Here is a 12,591-nt window from a genome sequence, read left to right as displayed (position 1 = left end):
AACTAACACTCATTAAATTAATAAGTCAATTCAAATGTATTAAACTCTGCACCGATCAAACCGGTGCGAGTATTAAGGGACGGAGGGAGTAGTACATTGATAATGCATTAATTTACTGCTGCTACTTTTAGGACTATACTCATATTTATAAAAAGAGATTTGCATGTCACACACCCTCCGGCCCTTTTGTTTAATTCCCGGCTATATTCCTATTTTTTTTAGATTTTATGACCGTATCTATAGTCTATAGTTCTATACCTATGTAACAAGAAATTATACTGATATTTATAACAAGAATTGAACAAGTTTGGCTATTTAATTATCTCCTTCATTTCGAGGTTATAAGATCATTTAGAATTTATGACCGGATCTCGAATTCTTGATATAAGTGGTCTGAGTAAGAACTAAGAAGTACTATATTATCTACTGATCCGTAGTATCAACTAACACGTACACCAAATTAATATTATTAGGATAGGAATTGGTGAATCATCTGTTAATTAAAATACTACGATTAAAACTCATACGTCGTTGTTAACAATAACGTTTTCGTTTACAAATACACACTATCAAACTATATACGAGTAGTTTTTATTTCAAGTTATAAGCTAATTAATTATAGATTACATCATATATCATTGCACCTGCCCAAACAAATAATAAGAAAGTTGAATAATTAATTAATTTAAAAAATAAGAGATGACTTGCGATGATAAACAACGGCAAAGTATGAAATATGATTGAGGGTTTGGCAACGTGACAAGTAGTCTAGTCGAGGGCCATCGTCTACATTCAATCAGATTGATGGTTGCGTTATGAATAATATAATTAATTAAGCACTTCTTTTATTAGTTTTTGTTTTTTAATTAATATAGACATGCATGCAGGGCCGTTTCCGGCAATTTAGAAACCCTATGCTAAAATACAAATATTGGTCCCGTATAAATTTTTACGGGCAATTATTTAATGTAAAACACATAATTATTATATAATGTTGTTTTATTTATATAAAATATAGCGTCAAATTAATAATATGGTTTAACGTTTTATGTGTGATGGTTTGAGAAAATTGATGTAAAGGTTTGATGGACATGAAAAAAAACAAATAAAAAAGGGGGGCAAGTGAAGAATCCAACGCTAAATCTTGGCTACCACACTTATGAGTCCTTACCAACTGAACAAAGATGAAAGATTATATAATGCATAATAAAGCAGTTGTTAAATATATATTATTTGTTCTTGGCGGTTTAACCAACATAATTTCTTTTTGGGGCCCCAAAATTTTGTGGCCCGGTGCTGTAGGTGCGGCTTAACCTCCCTTTAGCCGGCCCTGCATGCATGCAATACGTTTATGGTTGTGCAGCCCTTAGATCGGCAATCGTCACCTCACATAGAGCCTACTAATTTGTACTCCATCGGTTTCATTAAGACTCCGTTTGATTTGGTGTAAAACGTTTTCAGTACAAAATGATTTTCGATTGATCGAAAACATTTTTTAAGAGAAAACGCAATTTCAAACTAGTTTTTCTTTGTTTGGTTCCTTAAAAGAAAATCAGAGAAAATTGAAGGGAAAAAGGAGAGGGAGGTAAAGAGGAAACGAACAAATATGGAAAAGTGGTTTCCCTCCCTTTCAAATAGAAAAGGTTTTTCTACCTTTGAGTGAGTTATAGAAAATTGTACTCCCTACCAAATGGAGCTTAATTCCACCATATAGAAAGCCTTCTAATTTGTACTCCATCCCTCTCATTAATTCGTTCATTTCATTTATTGTTAGGAGTTGTATTTCATCCGTCTCATTCCTTCATCCATTCCAAATAGGAGCATTATGATTATGGCTAAATGCATGAAATCCTTGTCACTTCCAACAAAAGGCCACACGCAGTACATTGCAACTTTGCCAATAAGATCAATTTGAGATTATTTCTGGTATTAAAGCTTACAATATTTAAACCATCAAGTTGGCAAAAGTATTGAGAGGTACAAGAGTTAGTTTCTGGGATTCGAGCTAGTTTAGGAATGAATGTGCATCATTCTAATCGGATCCTCCTGGCCTCCACTCCTATAAGACTTACTTTGGCTCTTATATTTGTCTTAAATCCAATTTCAACCAATCTTAGGCATCATCTCGTGAATAGGCTCAACCAAGCCAAGTCATGATGACTCAAATATCATCATCTAGCTAGCTAGCTAGTTACACCCGGATATATATAATATAATTTCTATTTTCTCCTTGTAAATACCAACTATCAGAAAATACTTCGTAAAAATTTATGTACTATTTTTAGGAGTGCTAGATAAAAGCTTAAAAGATATAAATTGTACTTTAATTTTTGTGATTCATCAAGTCCATGACAAATTGACAAAGACACTAGCCAAAGAGGCTCAAAACAATGATCAATTAATCTTGTATCTCGTAGAATTTGGTTGCTCTTTAATTTATAAAAAAACAAATTGAGGATGGCTCGAATAATTCTCCTAGATATGGACAAAATTGCTAAACTTGTAGAGAATTGATGTAAGAAAAGTAAAGTAATGTTTGTGAAACGTGAGAAAAAACTAGGTAAGACACCCTTGATTGATGTTTCATGTCATCATAACTTTATAGTAAAGAATTAAGTGAGGTGGAATTTTATCTAAAGTACTCCGTATTGCTTAGTAGATACATGACATAATGAGGTAGCTTAGCTTAATTAAATTAAATATATAGCCACCTAACCATTTCTTTAAAAAATTCTTCATCTAGGAGTTAATCCCTCTCAACTTCATGTCATATATACTACAATACTCCAAATTAAGAATACAAACATTATAAATCCACGCAATCTTGAGATGAATCCATTCCTTTATGATTCATGCATTTTCCAAGCTCGATCGAATCATAAAGTACCTTCAAAGTTGCAACTAGTACATATATATGTATATGAACAAACTTATAGTAATCCTATGGTTAATGTTTAATCAATATGGTTTGGTCTATAGTGGTAGTCTGGTAGGATCCTTGTCCGATGCATTCATACACTAAGTCTTTTGCTCGTAATACATGCAATAAATAAATTGATTGTTAAATCTTTGATCCAGGAGGGCAATATAAATGATGTATTTATTCTTAATTTGGAGTATTGTGTCCGTACAAGTACTCTTAAGAAGCATACACACAACTAGAGCTTGGCATGTGTAGGCCCACCTGTTAGGTCACGTGTCTCGTGCCTCGAAGGGTTGCAGCTAGAACGGGCCAAGACAAAGTCGTGTCGAATTCGTGCTTCTTTTAATAAATGAGTCCTATGCTACAGGTCGTCATGTGAGACCGGTCCTATCGTGCTTGTCTCGATCTCTTACCAAATTTCTAAAACAATATTCATATACAATCTATGAACCATTGGTGCAGTACCAGGCTACAACAGACTCATGTCCGGTCGACTAATTTCGTTCTGCTTGTGAACAACCTGTGCCGGCCCGGCCCATGCACAACTCTAAGCACAACATCGAAATTAGGGGGCGGGCCGGTGGGGGGAGAAGATTGTAGGACTATTGGAGTGGCTAGATTGAAAATAAAGGAAAACATAGAGGGTAAAGTAGACCATGGCGTAGACCTTAGAAAAGACGTATTCCGTAAGATAGTACCAAAATACGTAGACATACAGAACAATTAACCCTACAACTTCCTCTCTCTACACGATTTCATCACGGCATCACGTCAAAGATAAACATAATTACCATGAAGAAATAGAATCCTAATACAAGGGAAGGGACCCATTTCATTTGGACACATTTCTTCAAGGGTATTACTGTCAATTCACTCCCCTTTGGGGTTTTGCTGGACATTGTCTTCACCAAACCAACACAAAATACACAAATTTCACATTTATTTTCTTCCTTTTTCATCTCCTCTCTCTCCTCTTCTCTCTGTCTTCTCCCTTCTCCACACAACTTTAACTCTCTCTCTTTTTCATTTCCTGCTGCATTGTCTTTCTCTCACCTCGCCGGAAAATGCTGCAGATTCGACCGGTTATCATCCCTCTTCCTCCAACCCCTCTCTGATCTCTCCAAATTTCTGCAAAAACTAACCATAAAAAGCTCCAACCTCACTCCGTTAACTTTATTTTCCAGCAAAAAAACCGTAAAAATGTTTGAATCAATGTTGGAATTGGAAATAATACCACTCCCAGAAACACCAGAAAAGGAATCTTCAAAAAACCCATTAATCAGAAGCAGGTCGCAAGCAACCACAAGAAGAGTTACACCAACTAACCACCAAAACGACGCCGTAGTAACCCCTCCAATAGTAGAAAAACACCTCCCTAACGGAGATCTGTACAAAGGAACCTTCCTAGGAAACGTCCCACACGGCGTGGGAAAGTATCTTTGGTCAGACGGGTGTATGTATGAAGGAGAGTGGAAGAAAGGTAAAGCAAACGGCAAAGGCAAGTTTTCATGGCCGTCCGGAGCAACCTACGAGGGCGAGTTCAAAGGTGGTCGGATGGAAGGACAAGGTACTTTCACTGGTTCTGAGGGAGACACTTACAAAGGTACTTGGATTTCTGATAAAAAACATGGTTATGGTGAGAAGAGGTATGCTAATGGTGATTTTTATGAGGGTTCATGGAGGAGGAATTTACAGGATGGTAATGGTAAGTATATTTGGAAGAATGGGAATCAATACCATGGTGAATGGAAGAATGGTTTGATTTGTGGGAAAGGTCTTTTGATTTGGGCTAATGGTAATAAGTTTGAAGGTTGTTGGGATAATGGGATTGTTAAGGGGAATGGGACTTTCACTTACCCACCACCACCACCATTACCGTTACCGCCGTCACTACCACCGTCATTTGTGACTACTAATCTTAAGAAACGGGTGTCGATGGATGGCGGTGTTGGTGTCGGAGGAGAGAGAATATTGCCACGGATTTGTATATGGGAAAGTGAAGGTGAAGCAGGTGATATAACTTGTGATATAATTGATAATGTGGAAGCTGCTTCAATGATTTATGGAGATGGATTTGTAAGATTAGATCGCCAACTTGCTAAGAGTCCTTGTTGTTTTATTAAGGAAGCTAAGAAGCCTGGCCATACCATTTCCAAAGGTCATAAGAATTATGATTTGATGCTCAATCTTCAACTTGGTATCAGGTAATTTCTTCTTCTTTTTCAAATTTATTTCTGCTATTATTTCTGTTTTGATTATTCTGTTATAATTTGTACGATGAACTGACTGTTAAACTGGTAATAAATAGACATTCAGTAGGAAAACATGCTTCAGTATTGAGGGATCTGAAGAACAGTGATTTTGATCCAAAGGAAAAATTCTGGACAAGGTTTCCACCAGAAGGTTCAAAACTAACACCAACTCATAAATCAACTGAGTTTCGATGGAAGGATTATTGTCCTATGGTCTTCAGGTATGATCATATGATTTTACTGAGTTTTGTTTGATTTGTTTTACTGTGTTTTGGATGAAAACTGATGGAACATATTTATTATTATCTGTATGAATCAGACATTTAAGGGATTTATTTCAAATAGATCCAGCTGATTATATGCTGGCAATATGTGGGAATGATGCTCTTCGTGAACTTTCATCACCTGGTAAAAGTGGTAGTTTTTTCTACCTTACTCAGGATGATAGATTTATGATCAAGACTGTTAAGAAATCTGAAGTCAAGGTTAGTTTGCCATTTCTTTTGACTATTGTTTCTAATTTCTACTCGGATGTTTGTGCTTTTTAGCTGTCTGCCTGCCTAATTAATTCGGTGATTCTTTTGTTTTCAACCTCTAGTGTTAGTTTTAATCTTAAATAATGAGAGTTGGTATTAGAAAATTAAGGTGTACTAATTGGGTGATTAATCATTCAGGTTCTTCTTAGGATGCTTCCAAGTTACTACCAACATGTTTGCCGGTACGAAAACTCACTCGTGACTCGCTTCTATGGTGTGCATTGTGTGAAACCAGCTGGTGGACCTAAGGTACAATCCTTGTTTCATGTGACACCCAATATTGTGTTTGTGCTTGTTTCATTGAGGATGTTTTTTCATGAATTTTACCTAATTAACTGAATTTTGTTTTGTGGATTTGAACCAGACACGTTTCATTGTCATGGGCAACTTGTTTTGCTCGGAATACCGCATTCACCGACGATTTGACTTGAAAGGATCTCGACATGGCCGCACAACAGAGAAGCCGGAGGTTGAGATTGATGAAACTACTACCCTCAAGGATCTTGATCTTGACTTTGTTTTCCGTCTCCAAAGGAATTGGTATCAGGAATTGATCAAGTGAGTTAATGACTAGCAATTTTTTAAAAGATGTTCTTCATGTATGATTGTTATGCAGCTTGAATTGATTGTAATCTATTTGAAATCAGGCAAATTGAGCGGGATTGTGAGTTCCTTGAAGCAGAAAGAATCATGGATTACAGTCTTTTGGTTGGTGTGCATTTTCGCGATGACAATACAGGGGATAAGATGGGCCTATCCCCATTCGTCCTTCGTGGTACTAATCCCATCCTCTCTGCTTTTAGATTGCATTATACTTGAGTAAATATGTTAATTAAACTAAGTGATTTGGATTTTTTTTCTTCTCCAGGTAAAAGGGATACATATCAGAATGAGAAGTACTTGCGAGGACACCGTTTTCTTGAAGCAGAACTACAGGATATGGACCGTGTTCTTGCTGGCAGGTGTGCTTTCTGCTCCTGATCATTGAACTTATTATCATTGAATTGTTAAAGTTATAGTCTATATGGAAGGTTTTGCACTGCAATATTTGGTATTAGTTCCTTGTTGAAACTGTTAAACGTATATGGAGTTAGCTGATGACATAGGAGTACCTCAATGAGCTTGATCCTAGTCTTGTTATTGGTATAGCCAGATCACCAATTTATGTTTGGTGTCTGTTAACACTACATAACCAGATCATCAATTTTATGATTGGTATATGTGGACACTTCATAGCCAGCAAGTTTAAGAAGCTTGTCTTATTCGGAACTACTTGTATGCTTGATAATTGATTGTCATTTTAATGTGATCTAGTGACATCTTAAGTTAGGAGGATATCCAATTATCTCATCTATTAAATGGGACCTTGCTGGAATGCCGAAGTGGCATTGACTGTTTGCTACTTGGTATGGGTATAAATGGATAGACATCTTATTTTAGGTTTAGATATATGGATATGGGTTTTATTATGCTCACAGATAAGGATTGACATAATTTGTTATTTTCTAGTCTGACCAACTGAGGTTCGGTATGGGATGCCACGAGTATTTCTGATCCTTGTGTTATCCTGCATCTCTTTGCTTTGTCCATGCTGAGTTCAGTTCATAGTAATTATTTGAGGGAATTAAGGGTATTAATTAATATTGTTTTAATTTTGTTGATCAGAAAACCGTTGATCAGACTAGGGGCAAACATGCCAGCAAGAGCAGAGCGGCTTGCCAGGAGAAGTGATTTTGATCAGTACACTCCTGGGGGGTACGGCAATTTAGCACCTGCTCGAAATGGTGAAATCTATGAAGTCATACTTTACTTTGGGGTAATTGACATTTTGCAAGACTATGATATCACCAAAAGGTTAGAGCATGCCTATAAATCTTTGCAAGCTGATCCAACTTCAATCTCAGCCGTAGATCCTAAGCTATATTCAAAGAGATTCCGTGACTTCATCGGAAGAATATTTGTTGAAGACAGATAGCAGTTGAAAGAGTTAAACCTAAAATGGGTGGTACTGTTCCATTGAAAAAGGAATCCCCTCCATTTCCATGTGGAAAGAAATCACACACTCAAGAAAGATTCAACACTTCTCTTCTTGATTGTAATGTTTACAAAGAACACTCGAAGGAGGTGAATCAGATTCGCGATGACTGGCTGAAATTTTAGCCTTGGCTGAGTTTTGTGGATCAGCTAAGAGCACAATTGGGACGGGATCATATTCTTGTACATTCAACGGGTGGAGGTAAATTAAATTAAGGTGTAAATTGGATTGGTATTCTTATTTATTACTATAGTATTCCTCTGTTTTGGGTCGAATTTTGTAGGAAATTTGAAGTAAGAGGATTTGAAAGAATAGGTATAGAGAAATGGGAAAATGTGTTATTTCCCCAGAAAAGAAATTGGGAAGAGGGTGTATGGAATAACAATTGTACAGGGTTAATAGGGGAAAAAAAGAGGACAGGATTATTTATCTAAATCATGATTTGTAATAGTTGTAGTTAGTGCCTTTAAGTTAATGATTAAGGTTGTTAAGATGGCTTAATTTCTGTGACTTTTGTTGGAAGGAAGGACGCAATTAACAATTAATTTAGAATTAACAAGGTCTTGTTTGGGGAATGGGAAATGGTGGTGGTGGGGATTCAATTTAGATGAGACTTTTACAGGTAAAGTTGGGGCATTGGATGAAGTTTGAGAATGAGATGTTTATTAAAAGCAGTGAAAGCCACTATGAAAGATTCAACTGATCAACTCTCTTTCTTTTCTTTTTTTTTTACTGTTTTTATATTTTGTATTTACTATTTACAGTTGTCACTGTTTAGTACAGTAGTATTTTACTATTTTTAATTAATTAGCTCCTGTAATAGTCAGTCCTAAAGCAGCCAAACCAAACAAGGAACAAGAAACGAGTATGTAGAGGACACCCCATTTGATTTTGACCACAACATATTTTATTTTTATATTTTTATATTTTAAAATGGGATCCCAATGACATCATTTTTGGTCATTACATGTGAATGACTCCTCTGCCCATGTGGCAGATGGCTATTTGGTAGAATCTATAGTCTGTGATCTACATGGTTAGGTCATTATGTGGGTGATCTTGGAGGGTGTATTAGTCATATTAAAATGATGTTTATAGATTTTATTAATCCGTTTGATATTGGGACTCCAATTCTATCTATATATTATTTTTAAGTATAAAATTGAAATTTTGGCATGGTAAAATGTGAAATAGGAAAGTCCACATAGTAGTGTGGTTGGGCCCACAAGGGTCAAAGTCAGTGGAACAGAGCCTAGGCCCATGCTCATTGTCTCTATTTCTCTTTCTTCCTTTTTGGACCACTTCATTCTCTTTTTCTTTTTCTTTTTCGGATGTCTTGGGGTTTCTTTAAAATATGGATACCCCTTAAAATCTTTGTAAAATTCTACTCATATCATAAGTTGCTCGTAACTAACGCAAGTCGATAGAGTTAATAGAAAACTCACCTTATGTCAATCTGGATGGTCATATAGTTGAGGTTCATCAGCTTCAAAATACTTGAAAATGAGTCAAACGTAGACCTGCATAGTTGAACTGACTTACTTGTGATGTGCTACTTGTATAAAGTATTACATTAATACATTATGAATGATATAATGTCCATTACACATGCTAATAATATCCTATTAGTTGAGTTTCCTTTGTATTAGGGTTGGGATTTGGTTCATGCCACAATTACTCTATTGTCTTATTATTCGCTTTTAAATCATTATCCGAAGGATAAATTAGGTTCTTTGCATGGTTGAATAAAACAGTATCTCCCTTTTCTTTTTTTATGTTTTTTTTTCTTTTAGCTCCTATTCAAAGCCCTAAATTCCAAAAAAATGGTTGGGTGGTCAACTTGTCATTTAGTTTTGTTAAATTTAGTTGTTTTAAAAAACTTTTGCCGTCGGTGATGAGCCGGAATAAGGTTAAGCCAAATTGGCCAATGCCATGATCTTCCTCTCATTTACGGAGAAGTGAACTCCATATTAGAGTTACTTCCTCTTATCGATTGACATGTGGACATGTGGTATAACATCTCCTATTTTCTAATCATAGCAATTAAAATTACAGTTTTACCTATGAAGACTGATTTTTGTCAATTAAAAATGATTTTAAATTTTAAATAATCATCTAATGTGAGTTATATATGTTCAAGAGCGTAATGGGGAAGATTCGAGAGTGATTTAAAAACATTTTGATATTCTTAATTTAATACTCCTATTATAATACATTAATCCTAATGAATTAACATCGTTTAAAAATGAACAACATTATGACCCTTTCTCCAATCAAAAATCATGACAATGATACCAATATCGAGGAGTTATAGGAGTTAGATTAATATGAACTGTACAATATGAATTGTACAACAGATAAAAGTAAGGCTTAAAATATGGATACACATAACTGATAAAATCTTCATTCTTCAAATGGATGGGATTGACTTGCATATAATAATATCATAATAACATCCAAAGTACTCATGGAGTCATGGGAATTGTCACCGCTGAGTTCTCTATCTCAAAAGCATCGAAAGCTAGCTAGGTCTTACTATAACTAAATTACAAGGAAAATACAATTTAATATTTTTAGTTAAAAAACCAAGATTCAACGATAATGGAGGAAAGATTCAGATTAATTAATTAATGTATCTACTTATATTACATTAGTTTAGTGGTTAAAATTGAGGATACTTGTACAGACAGATTCGAATCAGTGCTCTTCATGTTCGTAACTTGTATTGCCAGTTGTCATTATGGCTCAAGATAACTCTCTATTTTCTTATGGAGTATTTTTTTTCCTTTTAGAAAAGATTTTCTTTTTCCACGCTCTCTAATCTCTATCTAGCTGGACAAAGTGTACACACTACACAGGGGTCAGGGGTGTAAATGAGCTGAGACTATCAATAAATTACTCAGCTCCAGCTCGGTTAAATTAAATGAACATGAATGGATAAAGGTAGTACTCGGCTCAGCTCGTTTGCAACCCTAAATATACATCAGTGCATAACGGAGTATATGGTGAGATTTCTTATGGAGAATGATTCACTAGCTCTTAAAATAAAAAAAAACATTGGCTTAGTAAGTAAAGTGATGAGCTACATAATCACCCGCCTCCCTCCTAACTTGCTCTAACTAGCAAGTATGCAACGTATTAAAAAGTGGAATTTGTCTTGGTTTATTGAGACAGAGTCGCCGTCGGTGGCAGACTTTAACATTAACTCGACTTTATACTTACGTCAAAACATATAAGGATGATGATCAGTACTCGATCTGTATTTCATTTAATTACCATCAGTAAGTTTGAATTGACATCAATTCAATTCAAATGAAATTTAAATTGAATGAACATACCTTTGATTTCATTCTGAATTCTCAATATATCTTTTGGATTTTGTTAATATTTTGTCCTTAGATCCTCCTCTTTATTGCATTTCTGATTCGTTATGATTATTTTCGTTGATGTTTTTACAGCTTTTTTTTACTATTTATTTATTTATTTAATGGAAGGCCTAATATTGCCAACTACTCTGTCCTAGATCTTTTTCTTTCAGAGATAGATACCACCATTTCTTGCATCAGATCAAACATACCATTACCACTATTTCTATGCTACCTATCATACCAATTCATATTGTACCATTATGGCTTATTTAATCTATAATTGTGAGTTGTGACTATTTGTGTGTTCATTTATTGGTTCGGACCGGTAAAATTAAATTGACTGGCTAGTTGTCGAGTTAAGAAGAACTGTCTTATTGAAACATACTCTGTGTCTCTGTTACATACTAACTCGCCAACGTTAACGGACTTAATTTGGTAAGGGGGAATGAGAGAATTTAAATGCATTTCAAAATTTGAACTATACAATTATGGTTTATTATAGACAGTTACAGCTTGGACTCATCTAACATGAATAGAGTTTGCCAAATTTTGATTGATTTCTTAAAGATGGGTTATAAAGGAAAGGGAAAGAAGGGAAGACAAAAAGAAAGAAACAACAAGGAGATGGGGAATGTATTCCATTGTGATGATAAATTTGATTTGTTTTGTCATATTGCTTGTGTTTTTTATTTTATTTTTGCAATGAATGAAATGACATTGTGCTAAATTATCAAATACAAATTGACAACTCCCTATCATACTCCTAATCATTAACTAAGTTATTCTACTTCTTTTCTGTTCCATCTACAATAATTTTTTCATACCAAATACGGAGTAAGCAGTAAATACAAACAAGTAAATACGGAGTATAAGTTTATTCAAGACCTGTTCAACTATAGTCTGGTCGGTCCAAAAAATTACGGGTTTGAGCAGCCTAAAATACGCATTTTTAGACTAAAGTACGAGACCAGCCAAAAGCCCATTTTGGCAAGAAAAGCCCGCTCCAAATTTACGGGTTTGGACTTGTTTTTGTGTTAGAGCCCAACCTAGTCGGATTTTTTATCACCTCTAAACTACTTTATCCAAACTTTTTTGTTATCCTTTTTTTTTATTATTAACTCACATTGTAGGTCTTTTGACTCTCATCGTTCAATCTTTTTATCAAATTCTTTCTATTATTTGTTTGTATCCTTTTAATTTCACTTTAACTTGGCAAATCTACACCATTGTTTCCATGACTCAATTCCGTAACGATCTTGTTATGGAATATAGATAGTGTTTACGTGAAAACTAACACAACAACTGCATGGCTTAATTAGGTTGTTTAGGAGTTTGAGGTGACAAAAAAGAATTGTGTAACGAACCGATAACTACATCATTAGGTTTACAATACGTTAACCTGTCGCAACCTAACCAAACATAATTAATGAGTAATGACCTTTCTTCATGGCCTAATTGTACACCCCGTCATGTGTCA

At 35.1% G+C, this 12,591-nt stretch overlaps 1 protein-coding gene across 1 annotated transcript; it reads left to right on the top strand.

The window, feature by feature from the left end:
- The first annotated feature begins 3,846 nt into the window (after nucleotides 1-3,846).
- Nucleotides 3,847-8,247, top strand: LOC110786074 (phosphatidylinositol 4-phosphate 5-kinase 1). The gene is made up of 8 exons (XM_021990620.2): nucleotides 3,847-5,127; nucleotides 5,232-5,396; nucleotides 5,495-5,660; nucleotides 5,850-5,960; nucleotides 6,076-6,269; nucleotides 6,359-6,486; nucleotides 6,580-6,673; nucleotides 7,377-8,247. Exons 1-8 carry the CDS (start codon nucleotides 4,124-4,126, stop codon nucleotides 7,684-7,686), a joined length of 2,172 nt encoding a protein of 723 aa, XP_021846312.1. The 5' UTR covers nucleotides 3,847-4,123; the 3' UTR covers nucleotides 7,687-8,247.
- The last annotated feature ends 4,344 nt before the right edge of the window (nucleotides 8,248-12,591 follow it).

This window comes from Spinacia oleracea, chromosome 2, assembly GCF_020520425.1.
Source record: "Spinacia oleracea cultivar Varoflay chromosome 2, BTI_SOV_V1, whole genome shotgun sequence".
NCBI lineage: Eukaryota > Viridiplantae > Streptophyta > Magnoliopsida > Caryophyllales > Amaranthaceae > Spinacia > Spinacia oleracea.
The sequence above is the reverse complement of the archived record's forward strand: the minus strand, read 5'-3'. Positions and strand labels throughout refer to the sequence as shown.

Coding starts and splice junctions, on each gene's coding strand:
- LOC110786074 (XM_021990620.2), top strand. CDS start 4,124: ATGTTTGAATCAATGTTGGAATTGGAAATAATACCACTCCCAGAAACA. Junction 5,961..6,075: donor AACCAGCTGGTGGACCTAAG/GTACAATCCTTG, acceptor GATTTGAACCAG/ACACGTTTCATTGTCATGGG. Junction 6,487..6,579: donor ATCCCCATTCGTCCTTCGTG/GTACTAATCCCA, acceptor TTTCTTCTCCAG/GTAAAAGGGATACATATCAG.